This window comes from Amphiura filiformis, chromosome 3 (genome assembly GCF_039555335.1).
Source record: "Amphiura filiformis chromosome 3, Afil_fr2py, whole genome shotgun sequence".
Classification (NCBI taxonomy): domain Eukaryota; kingdom Metazoa; phylum Echinodermata; class Ophiuroidea; order Amphilepidida; family Amphiuridae; genus Amphiura; species Amphiura filiformis.
The window spans coordinates 8,619,449-8,642,386 of NC_092630.1; the positions used below are offsets into that span (position 1 = coordinate 8,619,449).

A 22,938-nucleotide genomic window follows, 5' to 3' on the forward strand; every position below is an offset into this window, starting at 1 on the left:
TAAGATATCAATGTTTTATGTGATTGCACAATTGGCTTTTACTATATTTACGACTCACAATGCAGATTGAGGAGTTCAACGGATTTATTGTCGGACAAGTATAAATTAGTCAAAATTTCAGGATCAGTTTGGACTTCCGAGGACAAGACTATTAGAAGTGGGATGGGATTTAGAAGTTATGCAAGTATAGCAGAGAGCTGCCATATGTCCAATAATATACAAGTAGATTACTTTTACTAAGAACTAGTGGCTCCAAAAGGTGTTGAGTTGACTCTCCAGTTGAAGATTTGGTGGCTCTGAAAAGAGTCGTTAAAAATAAGTTACTACATGGATGGTGGTCCGGTGGAAGTAGGTTGACCGATGGTTCGTGGCTCTGAAAAGAGCCGTTTAAGTATTAAATTGTATCTTGTTCATTGACAGATTGAAGCCTTGATACGAGACGGCAGTCTGCACTGTATTTGCCCTTTTTTGGTTTTTTTTAACACGAACTAAGATTATGAAATTTAATATAATAAACCTGAATACTAAGTACTATACCTCAAATTGTTGTTCACACACACAGAATGTTTTAAAAGTGTGGCCAGAAACTGTACCATTTTTACGATATGACGACCACGCATACCCTTAATTGTAACCACGACAATATATTTCTAAGTTTTAAACACTTTCTCTCTAACACTCGCAGGTCGAAGTAGACGATAGTTTGATGCTGGACATCAGATTGGGTGACGAGGAAGCGTGCTCACCAGATAACCTGCTCTATAACCCGTATCAAGTGGATACTGGAGATGTAAGTGACTTCTTAAATGGATTGAATCTTATATGGATTGCATGCCGAGGGGACAATGGCAGCCAATTATTACCATTATATGTTAATAATTAACACAGAATAGTTTGAATCAACTAATGGTTTGTGTGGGTAGAGGATATATGGGTTTTAATGGCTGAATGGAAGTAAAGAGTGGATTCCATTGCAAAGAGAGTCATATATATCTGTGCTAATTGATTTTCTATTTGACCATTTCCTTTTTACCACCTTTTAATCATGCTTTTAACAGAGACCGTAGGTATAATACCTATAGTCATTTGATAGGGAACTCATAAATTCATTGCTCTGCTCATAACACTTACATTGATACACTATTATGGAAAATGGTCTCGTTCCCAAAGCTAAGTTCCGTATACCTTCATTCATCAATGCATGACCTTCATTCATCAATGTATTGCTCACAATGATTTCAATTCCAATCCAATTCATTCCCGAGCTAACGCATTGAAATGAAAATAACCCAAAATTCATTTTAATTCAAATTCAGATTTCAATGCATTGAATTTACATTACTCAAAATGATTTCAATTCGAATCCAATTCAGTTCTTCATGGCTCACAATTATTTCAATTCCAATCCTATTCATGCCCAAGCCAGTCATTTTTATTTCAATTCAATTCCAATGCATTGAAATGAAAATGACCCAAAATTCATTTCAATTAAAATTAAAATTTTAATACGTTGAATTAACTAACATTACTCAAAATGATTTCAATTCTAATCCAATCCAATTCTTCATTGCTCACAATTATTTCAATTCCAAATTCAATCCAATTCATGCCCAAGTCAATCATTTTTATTTCCAATTCAATTCCAATGTATTGAAATGAAAATAGCCCAAAATTCATTTTAATTCAAATTCAGATTTCAATGCATTGAATTTACACTACTCAAAATGATTTCAATTCGAATCCAATTCAATTCTTCATGGCTCATAATTATTTCTATTCTAATCCAATTCACTTCATGCCCAAACCAATCATTTTTATTCCAATTCAATTCCAACGCATTTGAATGAAAATAACCTAAAATTCATTTCAATTCAAATTCAAATTTCAAAGCATTAATATTACTCAAAATAATTTCAATTTTAATTCAATTCAATTCTTCATGGCTCTCAATTATTTCAATTCTATTCCAATTCATACTCAAGCCAATCATTTTCATTCACTTGATACCACGACTTGAGTGTTTAAAAGGAAAATGTCAATACTACTTACAATGGTGAGCAACCACTAGTTGGATAGTGATAGGACATATAATGATCTGATAAAATGTCAGCTAATGTCAAAGGAAGTTGGCGTGTGTTGAGAAATCAAACTTCCCGCGGCTATTTCTTATAACATAAGGGCATAAAAAAGTATGTCAAAATATAGACATATTAAACATGAAAACGGAAGTTGATTCTTGTTTTTTACCTTATTGGCGCTAAACGAACTGATGCAAAAAGGAAATGCCAATGCAGACAAGACAGAAGTTTACAATACAATGTTTGATGTAACACATAGCATGTATACATAAAGTAACTTAAAGGGATATTAAACAAAGTAATTTAATATGGTACGGGACTACCGGGGTTGGTCCTTCGCTTCCTACATACAATGTTAACACTGTCAATCCCTCATTTAGAGTACATGTATATGGAATTTAAGTGTTAAAGATGCGTTTAGGTACAAAGTCAAAGTGCGATAACTCGTAAACCAAAGGGATGGTGTTGATTTTATTTTGGATTTGTGACATGTGTGATGTGTAGGAATATGAAACGTTTATTTGAAAAATGCAGATGATAATATCAATTTGGATAAACGCCTAACGTGTTTAAAAAGTGTTACAGCTCTACCGTTTGGCTAAACGACAAGCTAAACACAAGCTAAACACCACTCTTTATAGGTAGTGTTTAAATTATATACAGGTTGATGTTTGATATCTACATATATGATATAAACACAAGACGAACATGATGTTTGGGATGTATGGGTTTAGGATGCGTTTAGATACAAATTCAAAGTGCGATAACTTGTAAACCAAAGGGACGGTGTTGATTTTATTTTGGATTCGTCATGTGTCGAAGAATATGTTTCAAAATAGGAAATCTTTTTTTCTGAAAAGGTACTTGTAGATAATAATAAAAAGTTGGCTAAATGTCTAACGTGTTATTTACAGTGAACGAACATCAAAGTTAGTGAAAGCTAGTTATATAACCAAAAACAAACAAACACACAGGTCGAGTCAATTGACCTAATTTTAAGCTCGAGTCGGGTCACTATGTACAATCGAGTCGGATGCCTCATTTCGAGTCACAAGTCGTGTGACTCATTTACAACTCAGAGACTACAGAGAGTCATTATTTTACATGTCTAAGTTAGTAATAGTAAGTAAGTAACACGGCATTTATAATGCGCCTAATACCAGAGGATACAAAGCGCAGAAACACAGAAAAACTAAAACAAAACAGACACAAGCAACATCATGAGAAAAGTTATGTTTTGAGAAGGGATTTGAACCCGGTGACAGTTTGGGCACTGCGGATATTTAGGGGGATTGAGTTCCATTTGTAAGGAGCAACCACTGAAAAGGCCCTGTCCCCGGCACCCTTATAATACATTATAAGTTTCAAGCAATTGACACTACAACCATTGACTCTGCATGCGCGATATCCACTGGCAAAAAAGATGTGCAAGTGTTTATCATGGCAGCGCTTAAGTTGGATGGGTTTTTCTCATCTCAGCCAATATCGAATTCCCGTAATTCTGGTGATTACAAAAATGATTTGATGCCTTTTTTTTAAATCGCAGTGAAACAATTTTAATTGGATTTAAAATGAAATGGATTAGTTTTCAGTTTTCTTTTTAAACACAATACTCCATTTATTCTTCTGTGCATTTGTTGAAATAGATTATTGTTATTATAGCGCATACCATACAAACGGAAAATCACGAGTTCAATAATTAAAAGTTTGGTATAGACGGCCTTTGTGCTGTCCGTGGTTACCTTGTTGACTTGGCGCACTTATTAAGGGCTAATTAAACTAATTGAAAGAATTACTTAGCCCCCCTGTACAGTTTCTTATTTGCAGGAGAAAAAGAACAAGGCAATAATTTACTGCTGGCAGAGTTTTGGACCAGAAGATATCAACTGCAAAAGCTGCCACACTGCGAATGAATAATTATGTTTAGGTTTCTGTAAAACTTTTTAAACCTAACACACCAAAGTGTTTTAAACGGTTATAAACACTAACGATATAAACGCTTTTAAATTTTAAACACTATTAGTGTTTAGGGTTACACTAAAAGTGTTTAACTTAAACACTAATGGTGTTTAAAATTTAGACAGTTCAGGCGACGATATTCAAAGATATTGTCCCCTTTGTTGGCTATATAGGTCATTTGTACTATTTTTCAGGAAAAAAACGAAAAAAACACTGCTTGCTATAAGTGAGTGTGTGTACTGTGAATTAGGCATTACGGTGTCTCTCATGACGAAGAGCTGGTTTCCCAGGCTATAGTTTATCGGCAAAAATCTCTTAATTGTCAATAGGTTATTCCAGAAAATAAGTGCATACTTCAATAAAGGAAATGTCTGGATATCCGAGTTTGCCAATGTGACTGGAAGCTTGGAAATTAAATGAATGAAAAATCACGGAATTGTCCAAATAAGCCTATCCATTTGAGGATTTCCGATTTTGAACTAGTTTTCTGTTGGGGTTTTTCGCCTTTTTAAAAGTCTGGATTTCCAAAATCATGTTTGGACAAAAAGTCTGGAAATCTGAACTCCTTTATAGGGGGTGTGCATCTATTTTCTAGTATAACCCAATAATGACTTACGTGCAGATAATGCCTTACAGGGCAGCTATTGCAGATAGGACCGCCTTACAGTCTATGCTTTCACCAATCATTCGATATTCACGGGTCACCTGCTTACCTACATTCACCTTTCGCATAATTATTACATCTTTTGCGTTTAATAGAGTTTTACTGGACGATTTTAAAGTGGGACAGGTGTAATTGACACTTTTTTGTGTGCAGAAAGATCATAGAAACTCTTTACATAATTCATTGTAACAGGTATAGAATTAAATGTAGAAAAACAGGTTCAATTCAAATTTTGTGCATATTAATAAGCTAATTTGCATATTTAATTACCGAATATTAGCCTGTTTAAAAAAATAGCTCCACTATACAATGTCCTATTGAGACACTTGAGGTGCTATATTGCTAAATATTTGGCGAAAATTAGAGCTGACAGTTTCCCCCAGAGTTTCCCCAAGTTATAGTATCTTTGATATGAGGAATTAATATCAGTGTCATCGTTTCACATCATGATGAATTTCCTTCATCAAGCGGGAGTTTTCTTTGATTTCGTGTGTTCGCACCGGTTTCTAAGTCAATGTCACGAAGAAATTTTGTTCAACGAAAAAATATAGCGAATGCATACCCAACAAAGACAATACGTTTTACAGAAAACGTTTAAATGTCGCGGGCTGAAAACGTTTTAATAACATTCAAAAACTTTTCTGTAATGTTGTAAAAATTTAACCCGTGAGTTCTATTCCATTCCAACAGGCAACCTATTTCCTGGTACTACACCCCCTGATAAATTTTGTGACTAATTTTGCATTTTTCTCAAAAAATAACTATACACACTGGTAACAAAAGTTATGTATATTATAGGGGCAAGGATTCCAATTACCGTACTGCACTGAAATTTCAGTGATTCAAGACAGGTGGTTCATTAAGAAACGAGGTACACTCTAGCGGTACCTCTTTTCTTATCATAAATAACGTACCGCTTGTTCTGAGTCACTGAAATTCCATTGTAGTATCTGGATTCCTTGCCCATATAATTTACATATCTTTTGTTACCAGTGTGTTATTACTTTTTGAGAAATATGCAAAAATAATCACACATTTATCAAGGGTGTAATACCACCTATAAAGCATACAATGCCCGTTAGTGAGTTGGGATAGTTGACCCTTTTTCATAATTGTTAGTAATTTCTTGCATTACAAAGAGGATCTGTATTACCAAAGATACTAAAATCTTTGGTATTGCACTTCGTATTACTAATAGGCTACATAACAAGGCTTCTTAATATGCCCTAGCAGCCATTTTGGTTTCATGCTAATTAGGCCCCTTTCCCCTGAATTTTTATGATTTAGGGACTTCAAAAAAGTGCATTGTATTTGTAGTGCAATATTATATTGCAATTAATTTCAAGTTCAGTGAAAAAAAATTGCTAAGTTGCCTGGATTATAATGTAAGGCATTGACTTATATAATCATTATTTTTGTTTTGCAGAAAATGGATGTTATAAAATAATGTGCTATAATAAAGCCCAAGGCAGATTTGTAAGACTTACGAGCTAAAACCCAAACACTCCATCAATGACAATATTTTAATTTCAGCACAGGTACATGGATAGCTCTTACTTTATTGGAAGATGTATACAAGTACTTCATCTGTACCATTTGTGTACCGGGCATAACTCATCGTAATAAGGCAAATACACGTTCAAACACTGCCTTTTGTTACGATTGTAGTTGCAAATATTAAGTAACAACAAATAACAAATATTCACCATAACAAAAGAAAAATAAATTATCGCATTTTAACACGCTGCAAAATAATTAAAAAAAGGACCCGAAAAAGGTATATAATTTGGAATTATTAATTTTCAGCAATTAAAAGAAATATAAGCTTTGTTTGTGAGAAAATGAATTTTTGCAGTAATCGATAGGTTACATTATGCACATTCATTTCCTAAGAAAATAAATAAGTGCAGAATTTGAACAAAAGCCATTTTTAAAATTTTACTCTTTTATATAATATACTCTTTCTCTAATACTATCATGGAAATAATATGTTGAGATGAAATACATAACAATAATCAATCATTTTGAAATGTCATGTCTTTTAAAATTGCTGAAACTCTTACGCCAAACTCTTACATAATCGTTGAGATTAATTGTGATATTTACATATTAATCGTTAAAGATTAATTTTGACATTTATTGACATAATCTGAAGCCAAACCAGGTGTCTGTAGAGCTTAAAATCCTTAACATGAATTTCAAAATTTCAAATATATTTAGAATGAAAAAAATGAGACGATAGTGTAGGAAGTTTTATATATTTTTTATATCGCATTTACAGATATAACAAATAAATGAAAAGCTAATAAATAGTAAATGATAAAACAATGAACCATTTATATACAGAAATACACGTTAAACGGGATTGAACAAATAAATGAATAAATGATTAGAGAAATGAAAATTAACGTGGAGAAATAAATAAATAAACTATAATGAATGAATGAATGAATTTATTTATTAATTATTAATGAATAAATATAATGAATTTAATTGATTGATTTCAATAAATTAATTAAAATATAATTCGCTTCTTTTCCGGCTTCTTTGAACAAACGCGACTTGTTTGTGTCGTTTGTCTACCCCGGCATAAAAGGTGCATGCAAATAATACTACGAACGATATAGGGGAAATCTCCGATTATTACCTTGCGATACCTTGTGTCATGTTGTGTTGCTACCCAGACAGGGAATTATCTCGCTTGCATGAATATAATGAAATGAGAAATAACATTTACATTTTTAGCCTATTACTCGGTACATTTAAGTACATAATGCACAATGCGAGATTTTCCGTCAGCGGTTTTCATTGTAATAGGCCTAGTTGGAATTTACTAGATATTGTTCGGATATATGCTTGAACTCTTTTCACACTAGTTATAAATGTCAGGATTCTGACGCCCGTTTATTTCCGCAATTATGAAGCAGGCCTATAGTATTTCATTAACAATATCTGTAAAACTTGAGTTTACCAAGAAATGATCAAAATAACTTCATTTGGTGAACGTTTTCCGTATGTTATTAAGATTATGAAACGGTCTGGAATCAAAAAGTTGTCAAGAGATAACCCAGTAACAAGAAATTACTTTAAAAGGACAGAGCGGGCTCAGTGCGAAGATCACTATCGTATTCATTTCATTTCATTCATTCATTTCATTCAGCTGCGAAGCAGGCGACTACAATGTTTCTCCATGTACTACGATCTGAAACCAAAGTGGCAATGGCATCTGGCAGTAGAAAGCTGTCGAAATCCCCCAACAGTTTTTGCACATAAGACAAGTAGGATGTTCTTTGCCTTCCAGGTCTTCTTTTACCATGTAATGGGGTATAGAGAGCATATCTTCTGCATGGTTCATCTTCCTGCATCCTCAGGATATGTCCCAGGAATCGTAGTTGTCGTGATCGTATTAGCGAATCAAAATGGAGTCTGAATGTCAGTGTCATTGTCCAGAGAGCTATTTGAATACGAATATCAAAGTGACACAGTGACCCTATACCGTAAAACCTCGTCTACAAGCATATAGAGTGCTTCTGATGAAAACTAAATTAATCCAGGCGCTATAGTATGGAGTTTGAGCAAATGAAGTACAGATCCAAGCATATACAAACAAATATTATTGTAAGACCAATCTCTGGACCAATCTATTGTATTGGCATATTTACGAGCTTTTACGCATGTATCGTATTGATTTAGTTTTCATTAAAGACACTATAATAGCTTGTAGACGAGGTTTTACGGTATGTTACACCCAATAACACTTCTTTCAAGTCAAATTTGTCTTTTCACCAGAAAAATGCCCGGCAAAATGCAGCAAATTGTCATATTTTTATCAAATTCGCGTAAGTGCTATGAAATGTCAAAGAAAGCGTTAAAATAGAACCAAGATTTTCGCAAAAGACATTTATACACCCTACAAGAAGTATGTCCCTGATCTGTCTCTGGTTTCATGTTCAAGTAATAGGTAGCTACTCTAGACAAAGTAACAAGCTATGATCAATTATACAAAAAGATATTTTCTTGTTCTTTGTATAGACGTATGATGACGACTGTGATTTGAGAAGTCAACTGCGTTGCCAAGTAGGGGATTTGGTTGGCAAACACGACGAATTCAGCACCAGTGTTAAGAAAGTTCTCTACACAGATATCAATCTACCACTAGGCGGACGAGCATCAGGTTGGTATTAGAATATCCTCACTACAATAACAGCAGAGCATCACTTAATTAACACTTGAAGTTGAACACTTTAAGTGTTTAATGGCTAAGGTTTGTGAAGGTATTGGGGTGTTAATTCTTAAACACAAAAACATGTAAAAATATGAAGATGTTTATGTTTTTAACACAAGATAGTGTTAAAAAAAAGCGCAGTGATTTATAGTGCGCTACGCACAGGTACAACGCCTATTGATCCACAAGCCCCAGCACATTTTACAGGTGTGCTGTTAACACTGTCTTATGTTAAAAACAAACATCTTCATCTGTTTACGTGTTTAGTGTTTATAAAATAACACCCCTATACCTTCACTGTACAAACCCTAGCCATTAAAGTGTTCAAGTGTTTATTAAGCGTTGCTCTGCTGTTTTGCAGTGTTAAGAGAAGGAATTTGTCAATATTTTTCCACTTTTCCCTATATATCATGATATATATAGTTCGTTAATATTTTTTCCTTAAGTTACCGTGCATGGAATATTTCATCCGTTTAGGTGTATATACACTCATCTTAATCGACTTTTGATCTTATATTATAAATTCAAACCTTTCCACGAAAACAAGCTGAGTGATAAAAATCGCCTCTGCACGATTGCTAAACAGTGAAACATTAGAAATACAAAATGCTTTATGCTTCTCAATTTATTTAATCTTAAAACAAATCTGATCTTGAAACTTGCGGCTTTTAAATATTGAATATCACACACGCGCGATTTGACGACATTTTGTGTGTGTTACGTGTTTTTCTGAACGGATGAAAAAAATGTTGACAAAAATTCCTTTTAAAAGGGAACGGTTGTATCCAAAGACAAACGACAGAGTGGACTGACCTTCCTTCAAACTTTTTACTTCTTTTTATCTATAGTTCTCGGCCATTCGTTACTGGTACGGTCTTCAACATCAGATGATAGTTATGCTTGTGTCCCAATCACACCAGACCCAGATACAGGTATAGCTGTGACTTATGCCTTCCCAATGGAGGTCGAATATGAAAGGTACGTCAATATATCCATTTTTCTTGCTGGAGTTGACTAAAAATCATTATTTTTAGTGAAGCTCTAAAGAAATGCGAGTGACAATTGAAATTATCCAAAGTAGAATGCCTAGCAACTATAAGTTGCAACATTCTGTCGTAAAAAGGACGATTTCACCGTATATATAGTTAGCATAATTATATACAGTATATTGCCGCAAAAGTACAGTAGAATGCCCCTAGTCCTGTATAAAATACGGTAGAAAGCACGTATGTTTTATGGTAAAATACCTGACAACTATAGGTTTGCCAACGTTGAAATTACATTTGTTGTCATAACTATATACTGTATATTATACGAAATAGCATTTAAACACAATCTGCCAGGACAATACGTTTATTTAATATTTAAAAAAATGGAAAATGCAACACTCTACAAACAAAAAATATAAACAAATACAGTCTAACATGCACATTTTCAGTGAAATAGTAATTCAATTTGACGGTAGATAACCGTACAGTTTACGGGAAAGTGCCGTAAAATAACAATAATATTTACAGTACAATTTCGTTATCACAAAATGATGCTATTAACGGGTTCAACAACCAACATGAATGTTGGGGACACTTCACAATTACTTGAAATATATCGCTTGACATTAAGCTATAATATACACGGAATAACCAATACTTATCAAATCGCAATTTTCGATCGGACAGAAACAAATCATTAATATTTATCAAGAATAAATAGAAAATGTTCTGAGACATTCGAGCAGTGATTCGCTATAAATATGAAAAGCTAACGAATCATCAAAAAATCCTATTGTTGCATTTTTGTAAGGAGTGCATAATGACCTGCAATCGTGCATACTTCACAAGTGACAAGGTCGAATTAAGGCGACCTAGTAATAGTATTATAGAACAAAGTTGACATTTTAGTCAATATTGGGACAAAATTTGACAATTTAATCAATATTAGCTGTTTCTGTTGGCACAGCAACACGCATGAATGAATCGCGTTTAATTATCATAGATCGTTTTCTTCGTTGTTGTCATATTTTGGGAGACAAGGCTACTTTCAAGGGCCGTGGCAAGATTTGACAAAAATGGGCAAAAATGCATAAAAAGCCCTCAAAATATCACGTCGGCTAGCATCACACAGGGATAAGCTTCCCCTAGTATCCTCGTGGCTATATCCTTAATGCTACTCATTTTGTAGATACGATATTTAACTGTATGAGTCATAGTTAAATATCGTATCAAAAAACTTGAAACTTGATTTTCTCCGTTTCTTTCTTTTTAATATACCGGTGTTCAAATTGTTGTAACTTTGTAACGAAAGGTCGTATTGACACGAGGTTTTCACTAATGTGGAGCTTTGAATAAAACGCTAAAAATGAATATGCAAGAATCACAAAATATACATACTTCAGACTGATTTTGCTTGATCGCATCACATTATTTTGTTTTAACTGAGATTATTTATATTGCACGATTTTGAACTCACGCATGTAACAGTATCATATTTTTAAGAGGCCGATTATATGGTCTTGTTCTTTCAAACCATCCAAATAAAAACATGTTTTCTAGTTATCAATCATATTTTTCATATACGTAGGCTTTATTCCTATCTTCAAGTTCTTACAATCACCAATATATGTACGTTAAGAGGGGAAAAACTATAGGTCTGTGATGAGACTACCTATACCAGGAGTTCAATATTTTCTTTATCACACGCAAGAGGCAATATTTTGACTTTAAAGAGGCAATTGATGTTGCATACTACGGAGCAAAATGATTCATTTCAGTTGCGCAACTGTCCTTGTCATGCTCGCTGCTGCAACTCAGGTCAAGATAAAACAAGAACATCATAAATTATTTATTTAATAATGATAAAAATGAAAATATAATCATGATAATATGCAGACGAAAAATAAAATAAGAGACGGTAAATCGTGAGAGTATTTAATGCAACTATAAAATAAGATGCTATAATACTTTACTAAAAAGTAAAATTCTTTAGTTTTCAGAAAGAAAATTACCAGTATGCTGTATTGTAAAATTTACGGTATTTTAAGTAATTTTACAGAATTTCCCAGCAAGCATAGAAATGTTTTAAAACGTTATAAACGTATTCGCGTTTTGGTTTTGGTCAAAACATTTTAATAGACCTAAGGCCAAAAAAAATAATGGTTTGTCTCAAAGCTCACGAGTGGTTTGAAAACAAATGCGAAATGCGATTTTTTTTTTATTCCCGACTTTTTTCATGGTATTTGGAGAAAAAAAATCTGATTTTCGCCGAATTTTTCCGGAAAAACTATAAAAAAGAAAAGAAAACTAGAGCTAATTGCGCATACACATATACGCGACCTTAGCAATAGCTAATTAACTAGGCCTATGACTAATTAGCCCAGCCATCTAGCATGCATGCATGTATTAAGGCATATAAACAGCCAGCAGTAGTATATATGCTGATTTTACTGAGAGGTCTTTTTTGAAATGCACTGTAATTTGAAATTGACCATAGGGACAATGGGAGCAAGGTTAATTTGTTAGCTCACCTATAGCATATGTGAGTTCAAAAGGTCCAGCAGTTTGGTGTAATTCATTGGAATATACATGTATAACTAGAACAGAAGTTTCTAGTACATATAATTAGGCCAAGTAAAATAAAAAACATGTTTCAAGTCCGGGTTTTTGTAAAAAAGGAGGAAGAGGGGGCTTTTTATTTTATATTTTAATGGCAAAATCGGTGTGATTACCCATAATTTCAGCTGTTTTAGCATACACAATAATGCCTGGAAAAAGGAGGAGGCCTCTTTTTTTATTTTTGTTCTGGCTGAGAATATAGGCCGACCCCTCTAATTTTCATAAAACCTTCCAAAAGTGTTTCTTGTATATTAGCAAGGCTATAGAAATATTTCTGCGTCCTAGATATATTTTTTGAAAAGTTATAACTGAATAAATATATAATTGAAGAAACCTCAAAAAAGGAAGCGGGAGGGTACGTGAAACATGTTTATATTTTTATTTGGCCTCATAATTATTAATTATATTACATAATTATTTTCCATAGTTGTGAAATCATTTTGTTAACCAAAAATTATTCAATATTCATGTAAATATTTCTGTGCAACTTTGGTCATGCGCTATTAGAGTGCGACTTCCTAAGGTATAATTCTACATACCGGAAGTAATATCTGCATGACCTTTGACCCCAATGACCTTTGACCCCAATGGATGAATACAATGTGTAATGTTATCATGCTATATTATAATTTGTGGAATGACTTAGCATTTTTAGTAACAGAACAGAAAATCACATCAGCCATAATGACCTTCGTATGACCTTTGACCTCAAGGCTAATGCATGTGTCAAGTGACGTCATCTTGCTGTGTAATTCGAGTAAGGAGTAGCAGTTTTAGTAAAAATAACAGGAAATAACATTTTCGGCCATAATGACCTTTCCATAACCTTTGACCTTGAGTTGGTCACGTGACATTTGTGCCACCAGCTATTGGTCCTGATGACCAAGTAACATTGTTGTACCATATATATTTGCGACAGCAGCAGCATTTTAGGGTATTTGGTCATATACCGGAAGTATCCCCTTAATGACCTTTGACCCCAATTCTGGACAATAACTTTTAGACACTGGGTATAGCTGATGCATGTACCCAAGTGCCATCATCGTGCTGTATAATTTGTGGAAGAAGTAGCATTTTAGTGAAATCACGTTTTTGGCCATTGACCGGAAGTGGATGACCTTTGACCTGAAGTTGATCATGTTTCATTTGTCCCCCACCCAATGGTCCTAATGACCAACTATGGTCAACATGGCTCAAAGCATATGGCTACGGTGGCTCATTATAAGATTGACAGAAAGAAAGAAAGAAAGAAAGAAAGAAAGAACTTGACAGAAACAGACCTTAGCAATTTTGCAAATTGCTAAGGAAGAATTTACAAATGCGCGCGCGAGCTTTGAGACAAACCTTTTTGTTTTTGCCTAACATTTAATTGTTGGGTTTTATAAAGGTGATGGAAACGTTTTCAAAGTAAGTAAAAAAACCCCCACTTCAACATCATTAAAAAAAAATGTTGTCAAAATGTTACAGCAAAATATATTTTGTCAACACTTAATAACATTATGTTAGAATGTTTTCCAAAATGTTAATTTCATAAATGTTGTTAAAACGTTTTATACCCTTTTAAATAAACATCTCCAAAAAAAAGTAACTAAAAATAATGGCCATTATTCAAAAAGGGGCTATTGTATTACAAATCTGTAAAATGCGTTGAAAGCAGAATTTATTTCTGCGCATTTTGACACCTCATTTGATACGATAGCCCTGAAAACAATAAAACACCGGTCAATTTAATGTAGTGAGGTCCAGATTTGAAAGTTGCACTTACATACAATACAAAAACACTCAGATAATATCATTACACAGATTTCCTTCCATACATGTACTGAATACAAAATCAATACAATTTACTGCAACTTTCAAATCTTGGGTTACATTGATTTAAATGTACGCGGTGACGTCAATATTTAGTCAATTGCTATGAGGTGTCAAAATGTGCAGAAATAAATTCTGCTTCCAAAACATTTTACAGATTTGTCATACAATCGCCCGAATAATGGTCATTATTTAAGGGGGGGGGGGGTAGTTACTTTTTCGAGATGTTTATATAACTCGACATTAAAAAATCGTCTGTAACGCGTTTTGTATTACTGAGTTCGGCATAATTATATAGGCGTCTATTGATCACGTCGATAAAAAATATACTTAAATATAAAGTTAAAAAAGAATAGTGTCTTTATATTGGAATAAATAAACTAGGTTTCTTGTTTGTTTGCATCTTACACAGCTATAATTTCAGAACGCAATTAGACTCGTCTTTATCAGAAGTAGATATGTGGAACATAGTGTCAACTCGGGAACCAACACCTCATCCTGAGATACCGGAGTGTCAGTCAATCACCTTCTATCTTATAGGTATGTGCTGCTTGCTGTAAAATGCAGAAAACGGGGGAGTACTCCAAAGTCTCTAGCCCCCCGGACATGATACATTTTTGGTGGTGCTCCCCGGAATTGTGAAGTGGTGCGTCTTTGGGAGCTGACTGCATACCGGTAAAAGGGGGTCTTTTGGAGCTATGAACAAGTAAAAGGGGTCTTTTGGAACTGCGAATATGCAGTCATAATCAAGGATCTTTCTTGGGTTTCTGCTTGAAAACCGTCTGAAAACCATAAATGTCAGGAATGAGCAACGGTCTTTTCATGGGTCTTTCAAAATCAAGGGTCTTTCCATGCTCTGTTTTAGTAAAATCCGGTCTTTCGGATCGAGCTACGCGGTCCAAACACAGGGGGTACTTTCAGGGGAGCATACCCGTATGGTCATTTGTGTTGAGTGCCCCCTGGGTCTTAAGTGTCCATCACATGTAGCCCGAAAAGGGTTTATGTTATGGTTTTTGGAGGATTTTAGGGTGCGGTTTAGATTAGCTTAGAGGTTTCAGAAAAAGAATAGTTTGCACTATCTGCGATGTTTTGTTTGTTTGTTACGCCGCATAGAGTTAAACGGTCAGTAGGAATAGGATTCAATGGCCTTTGTTTATCATCTTTTGAACTTTACATCGCAGATACTGCAAACTATTCGTTTCTGAATCACTTGAATTTGAGGAACAATTTACTTCAAATTTTAACCCCTTTACAACATGTAAATTGGCATTGGACTTGTTGAGCTTCATAACTTGGTACATATTCTAAGCGCACAAATGTGTCATTTTTGTGATTCGTAGGACTAGATGAATAATTTGATAAGGTTTTGAGGGAATTTGGAGCATATTTAAAGGCCCATTCAGATTCAGTGATTTGCTCATCCAGACGATCGTAAAAATCATCAAAATTCAAGATTTTTTTTTACCTTTATCATTGTCATGGATGTGCTAACACAAGCTGTGTATTTATGACAAAATAAGGCATTTTATACATCGTATCTATACTGCCAGATACTTACATGTATTTGAATGGGCCTTCAACTTCGTCAATACTGCTGTTTTCTTCGATTTTTGTCAAATTTTTCATTTGACTTGTCCTTCACCTTTAAGCAATTTATAAACAATTTTATTTTTTTACACTTCGCTGGGATCACTGAATGGGACTTTAATTTTTGCTCCCTGCATGATCCTATATGGGTATTTCGGGGGTCATTATTTATAGATGATGAGGTTCGTTCAAGTACAGCTTGGCTGTTGGCAAACAAAATATTCCCGTTCAGCATACCCGAATCAACCAGAATTAGTCGGTTGCCAGATTTTACGTAAACTTGCCGATTGAAACCTTAATAAGCACATAATATAACCAGTCTATTCATCCTTTCTATCCAAAATGACAAAATTCTCCATTGACTTTATCCTTCAAACACATCAATACACTGTAAAAACAGTGTTTAGAAAGTGGTGGCAAGAATGTGTTTAGAAACATTATGTTTAGAATATGGATGTCAGATGTTTAGAAATTAAACACCATCACTGACCAATGTTGAGAAATTTAACACATGATGTTTAGCTTTTAAACATGTTTAGAAAGTGGTGGCAAAATTGTGTTTAGAAAGGTGTTTAATCGCTAAACACTGTTTTTACAGTGTAGTGAACACATCAAACCCGTCGCGTCGCAATTAAAACGTGTGATTTTGAAACATTACCTTTCTTTCATAATAAAACGCCATATCTTACACAAGTAATTTTATATTCGAGGTATCAAAATGCGCAAAGCAAATTACCCCTCCTGTGAAACTTGCATCTCAAATTTTCTTACTATTTAAACAAATGCATGTGTTAAAACACAATTTTCTTTTTGTTGCAGTATAATTAGAAAACAGGCATGCCGACAAATTTTTCAAAACAAAATTGTCAAATGCATCCGTCGAAGTTTATTATGCCAAGTTTATAATAATCGTTCATCTTTTATCATACACAAAAGCAATCACATTTTAATTTAATCTAATATTTCTCTTTTATGTGTGTATGTCGGTTTTTTTGGGTTATTTGCAGGACCAAACCAACAAGATATGTTGGCCGATTTCAACAAAGCCTTAAAACAAGATAATCTTGGCGATTACTCGCCCACATCGCTCTGTGAAGGTAAGTACTAATTTTATACAGAACACATTTTGGTTTTGCTCATAAATATCAAATAAGGGATAAAATCAAAACTCGACCGGTGGTCTACCCAGTCTACCGTCGGTACCGGGCGGTTCCTTCCGGTTGCAGCCGGTTTCTATTGTTCTAAATAATGGAATGCGGTTCAATCTCCGGTAACCGCCGGTCAACCGGATGTCGAGTTTTGATTTTATCCCTAACATATCCCCTTTTACAGATCGGAAAGATTCCATAGTGACCGAAGTAAAGAGGGGAAATTAAACAAAATATAACTGTCATTCTATAAGTAGAAGTAAAAGACTTTTCATTCTCTTAACCTAAAGGTTTACTTGATTTGTTGAAAGTGGTCTTCTTTTCCTCCATCTTTATCTTTATATCTGTTTCTCTCTTCCCTTTCTATACGTTTTATCCGGGCGTTTTATACCAGCATGCTTGTATATTGGTTTTCAACATATGAGCCGAGTTCCATCAGAACCCCTCCACATGGAGCGATCATTTAAACAAACATGAAAGGCTTAAATTATAATTTTAATCACAAGTATCAGTATCCCGATTTTTTATTCAAAAACCAGGATTTTGTGTAGGCCTTTCTATCCAATCATAAATGTAAATGTCTTGCATGGAAAAATTCCAGCTTTACTGTTATTCAAGTTTAAATAAACGATAATACATTCTGCCTTTTTCTCGTAGCTCTGTATTCATACGCAGAAAGTAAGTAAATTCTGTGATCTATATGAATGATGCATGTCAACAAAATGAATGTATTGCATGGATTGACGTAAGTCAATGCAATTTTTGCACACAAAAATGATATATTTAACCCTATAAGCCAATGTAAATCGAATGCAAACTTTTAAAATGCATGAATTTGACGGATCCTTGAATCTCCTATTATAAATTGCATGAACATTACTGTCAGATTCGGAGTTTTGGAATTTGATTTAAGTATATGGTAGAAAATACACAACAAAGCATGGTAACGTAAAGACCGATGTAGCTGGAGGAAACTTGTAGTCGCCTGCTCCGCAGTCGGAAGGATGATTGATGATGATAGCAGTAGTAGAAGTAGGCCGAGTGTAGGGACACTCGCTGAAAATGTGTGGATGTGCTGCCACAGTGAGCCCCATTTAGAACCCCTTTTACGCAATGATCCCTTCTTATTTTGCTGTCACTCAATGATCCCCTCTTTAAAAGTTCTGAATAGATTGTAGATTCGGCACTGTTTTGGGCACAGCATTTTATTAGGTCACACTCAATGACCCCCCCTTAGCCTAAAATATCCCCGGGGGGGGGGGCACTCAACACAAATGACCATACGGATATGCTCCCCCGGAAAGACCCCCCTTTTGGGTTTCGCAGCTCCGAAAGACCCCCTATATTTGACCAAAATACAGCTCCGAAAGACCCTTGATTTTGATAATTTCAGCTCTAAAAGACCCAAAAATTGCTCATTCCTCATATTTTCAACCAAAAAGCCAAGAAAGACCCTTGATTTTTACTTTTCGCAGCTCCAAAAGACCCCATTTTACTTGTTCACAGCCCAGTTTGCAGCTCCGAAAGACCTCTTTTACCGGTACGCCGTCAGCTCCCAAAGACCCACCACCTCAAAATTCCGGGGGAGCATACCCACCAAAATTGTTTGATGTGCCCCCCCGGGAAAATATCTCGCCTAAAGACCGCTAGTTTTGAACCGCTGTCCGCATACCCCCGTCACTTCGAAAGTCGAGTGCCCCCGTAATGGAGCATGCTTGTCTCGTTATGTGATGTTCCCTTCTGCAGTTACGAATGTATTAAGGAATCAGATACGTTCAAGTTGCACAGTATTTTTAATGGGACCTGAGAGCACCACAGACACATCAAATTGCATTCTGAATACGAGGGATATCCAAAAAGACCTAACATTTTTTGTTCAAAATTTGTTGAAAGCAGGACATTTCTTGTATTCAGAATGTAATTTGATGTCTCATATCCCACAAAAATATAATTTACATGTATGTGCAAACGTTGCTATCCGATAAATGATATAGAAAATTCTGACACCGAAACACCGAACTGGTAAAGTACCTGAACACATTTTAAGTTCGGTGACGCTATTATTGCTTTAATCATGACGATTATAAATTTATAGGACACAGACGTCACGTTACTTCATTTATTATCAAACGCCGATAATTGGCTACAAAGAGACGTGAACAAATACATGATTGTTGTGGGTTTCATATTGTCTAATCAAAACCATACGTCATATCATTTCTTAAGGATTAAAACACCTGTCTCCCAACTCAAAAGGCGGTATCTGTGATGTTATTTATTAATAGATACAGCATTGTTAATTGGGAGGTTGGACATAACAAAACGTATTGTCTAAGCGTGACTGTTAAATTGAAATATTTGTGAACATATTGTGAAATATTCAGAACATTAACTTGAGCTCATTTTTCAGGTGCAAAAGCTTAACAATACTTACAATGTAGTTGTTCCACTTCCTGCATGCATAGAATTCTTCCACAAACATTATTACCATACAAGGAAAAACTTATTCTATTATTGGTATAAATTGTGATGTAAAATTGGATCGATTTGAGCCCAGTTTTTTGATCGAGCTAAGAGTTTTAAATAAAATATTGGACGAGAAGTAGTGGAGTCCAAAATTTTTAAAACTCATGCTAGCGAGACCAATAAATAATGGGTGTAAAACATCCAATTTTATCCTTATTGTATATATTTTGGATCCAATATTTTCATGCACTTGGATTCATCAAAATATAATAATAATGACATAACTTGTGTACTTCTGATCATGCTGATCGCTTTGTGAAAACATTGTTTTGTTCCGCGACGGGGTCTCTGAAAGTGTCAGGACATGTTAAAACATATTTAAGTACTATTTCATTTATACTTTTCATACTACATGTATGTAAATAACTACATTTTTGAAAGGGCACAGGTTCAAAACTTCTGCTTTGGTAACTTTAAAGGAATTAAAGAAGCAATGGCGTTTTTTAAGCAGTTTGAGTTCATTTTAATGCACTTTACATGCATGTACAGCTTTTGATTGCACTAGAAAAGTAGTGAATTTTATAGCCAATGTTTTATCCAAAAGGCTCCAAGGGACGATTTCATAATTGTCATTTGGGGTTCCTTATTACAAACAAACCACAACGATTATGTACACACAATCAGTGCTCAACATAAACGAAAATATTCAAGGGCTATACGGGCCCTTTGGGTTTTAAATCATGGGCCCTTGTTAATTTTCACGGGCCCCGACTCAAATTGGAACATTTTAATATTACACTGGTCCGCATTAATTTATGACACTTGCAAGACCTCGGACTCGCAAATCAATAACAGATAATATCATGAAGTCAGCATTGAGTTCGTCTTTATTGGTGACAAAATTCCACGAGCCCTGCGGGCCGCAGGGTAGCGTATCGGTGAGCCTGCAATGATTTCACGGGCTTGTGGCCCGAGGGCCCAGGGCCCATCTTATTTCGAGGACTGCCAACAATCTACTAATGACCCGCATGAATTCGTAGAACTGTAGAATATTTTAGAAATGTTAGACATAGGACCTAATGCGGGCACTGCGTGGTTGAATGCTCAAAATATTACATTCGTGTCGCATTTGCAATTGCCGATATATACTCCTCTAAAGAATTGAAGGATCAGATGAATATATATGTACAATAATATAATATTGGCATGCTTGGATACTCGGGAGTGCATGCTAACAACTTTGCACCCGGATGACCTACCTACCTAAATGGACCAGAACGATATACTTGTTGAAAACCACGCATGGTGTCAACGAAATATGGTGTGAACAAGAAACGGAAGCCATTTTGTTATTGTTCTGTTATATTTTAAACTGGGCTCCAAAAGAAACTTATGATTTTTCATAAGGTCATATCCTGTCCATCAAAATGAACCAAAATTACACACAGGATTACTTCAATAGTTTACTCTATAAACACATGTCATCATAGTCGGTAACCAAGCAGGTGCCCAACTGATACAACAACAAAATGCACTACATGCATGACACGGAACAGCTTCCTGTATACAGCCCATTTGATACGTGTGTAAAGCAATTGTAACAGCAATGTGGACTTTCCCGTCTCAGGATTGCCTCACAAAATACTCGTACCCAACAAACATACGCACACCCCGACATGAGGCGAACATGGACACATTCGGCCCCGTGCGCCCAACACACTCTCACAAATACCCTCATTTGTTTTGACTTCCTCACGTTCCTTAAACTCTACGTTGCCGAAAAGTCCACGCTGTAACATGTGATACAGCAAGCGGTTCCATGAAAGTGCATTTTCAGCTGTGTCAGTAAGGTAACCCCGTTTGGATATTGACAAATAGAGTAGAGTAGGCTATTGAAGTTAATCCTGTGTGTAATTTTGGTTCATTTTGATGGACAGATTTTGAAGATATGTCCTTGTGAAAAATCATAAGTTTCTTTTTTAGCCCAGTTTATATGGTATGGTTCTAGTTCTATAGGCCTATAGTAGGCCCTACTATTCTAGACCATAATATTTCAAGAGTCAGGTTTAAGGTAATTTAAAAGCAAAATGTTGCAGATTTACCACAATAAGCTTATTATATAGAGGTTAGTGGTAGAAAGCCTTATTGTACTAACTCCTCGAAAATGTTTGATTGACGAATATAAAAGAGTGGTAATGGCTCGTGAACAGCAAGTACTGAACAGCACCAAAATATAAGCCAAACCAAAAATCGCTGATGTGGTAAATGGTTGAAGCTAGGTGCGGGCGACAGAGAAGAACTGGAGTGATATTGAAGTACAACGTGCACCAACCTGGAATCGAACCCCAGATCGTTGTCTATCAGGCAAAAATTAATTGTCTCTACGTGCATGCATTCTAGGTATGAAGCCCATGAGGCTATTTGATTTAGGTGACGGGTGCAAATCAAAATATTATCAAGCCAAAAATTATCGAAACATTATAATGATTTCGCCGTTCGAATCCGAATTCCAACCCTTTCTTTGAATTGCTATGAACCTTTGTACTAATATCAATTGTAATTCTAACCCAGCTTGTTTTTGCTCTAATCTGTCATCAATTAACATAAGCTAAACATATCATATAAGCTTAGGAACCGGGGGCTTGGAGATCATCCCATCATTAATGTTGGTGCGGGGGCTCAAATGCCCTTCAGCTCCCCCAATAATTCCAGGTGAAGTGAAAAAACTTCATCTTAAACCACGAAAATGGGTGCTTTGATGTATTTTTTGCAGAAATTTCTGATTCCGAGGGCACCAGTCAGAATGTGTCAAATTTTGTTATCCCCCCTCCCCAATGTTGAACATCTTCCTAAGCCACTACATTAATCATAACCTTAATTTCAGATTTCGATTTTCCTTGTCAACATTGTAATAACTTATAAGGCCGTACAAAATTAATGTTTTGGTTCTCGTCCAGAGGATTTTCATAACAGTTGATGAGACCTTCCTACTCCTTCTCCTCTTCTTACCCTTCCTTCTCTTCCTCCCATCTTCCTCCTCCTCTTAGTCTTCTTCTCCCCCCTCCTCCTCCTCCTCCTCCTCCCCCTCCTCATCCCCTCTTCCTCCTCCATCTTTGCTCTCCTCCTCCACCTTTGCTCTCTTCCTCCATCGTTGCTCTCTTCCCTTGGCCCTTTTCCACTTCCTCTTTCCCTTTCGCTCGTTCTCTCCTTATAGATCAATAATATGCACAGGATGTTGAGATCTGTTGCATTTCCTTGGTCATCGTGCCCTCGTCAACGAAATGTCTATGACATTTTGGCGCAAACCCATCAGCGCTTTCAGCATCTTTACTCTTACATGTACCCAGCTCTAACACTAACGCAAGCTCTACGATACGAAACTGCTAAATAT

General features: G+C 35.3%; 1 protein-coding gene across 4 annotated transcripts in view; it reads left to right on the plus strand.

Annotated features, from left to right (window-relative positions):
• The window catches only part of LOC140147967 (uncharacterized), a 78,023-nt gene that overhangs the window by 32,404 nt on the left and 22,681 nt on the right, over nucleotides 1–22,938 (plus strand). For 3 of the 4 annotated variants that reach the window (XM_072169780.1, XM_072169779.1, XM_072169782.1), the window contains exons 4-8: nucleotides 686–790; nucleotides 8,734–8,875; nucleotides 9,775–9,904; nucleotides 14,759–14,886; nucleotides 16,941–17,030. In XM_072169780.1, coding sequence (XP_072025881.1) covers nucleotides 686–790; nucleotides 8,734–8,875; nucleotides 9,775–9,904; nucleotides 14,759–14,886; nucleotides 16,941–17,030 — 595 coding nt within the window. Of the gene's footprint in view, nucleotides 1–685; nucleotides 791–8,733; nucleotides 8,876–9,774; nucleotides 9,905–14,758; nucleotides 14,887–16,940; nucleotides 17,031–17,738; nucleotides 17,760–22,938 lie in introns of all 4 variants that reach the window. The other variant, XM_072169781.1, reaches the window with a different exon arrangement.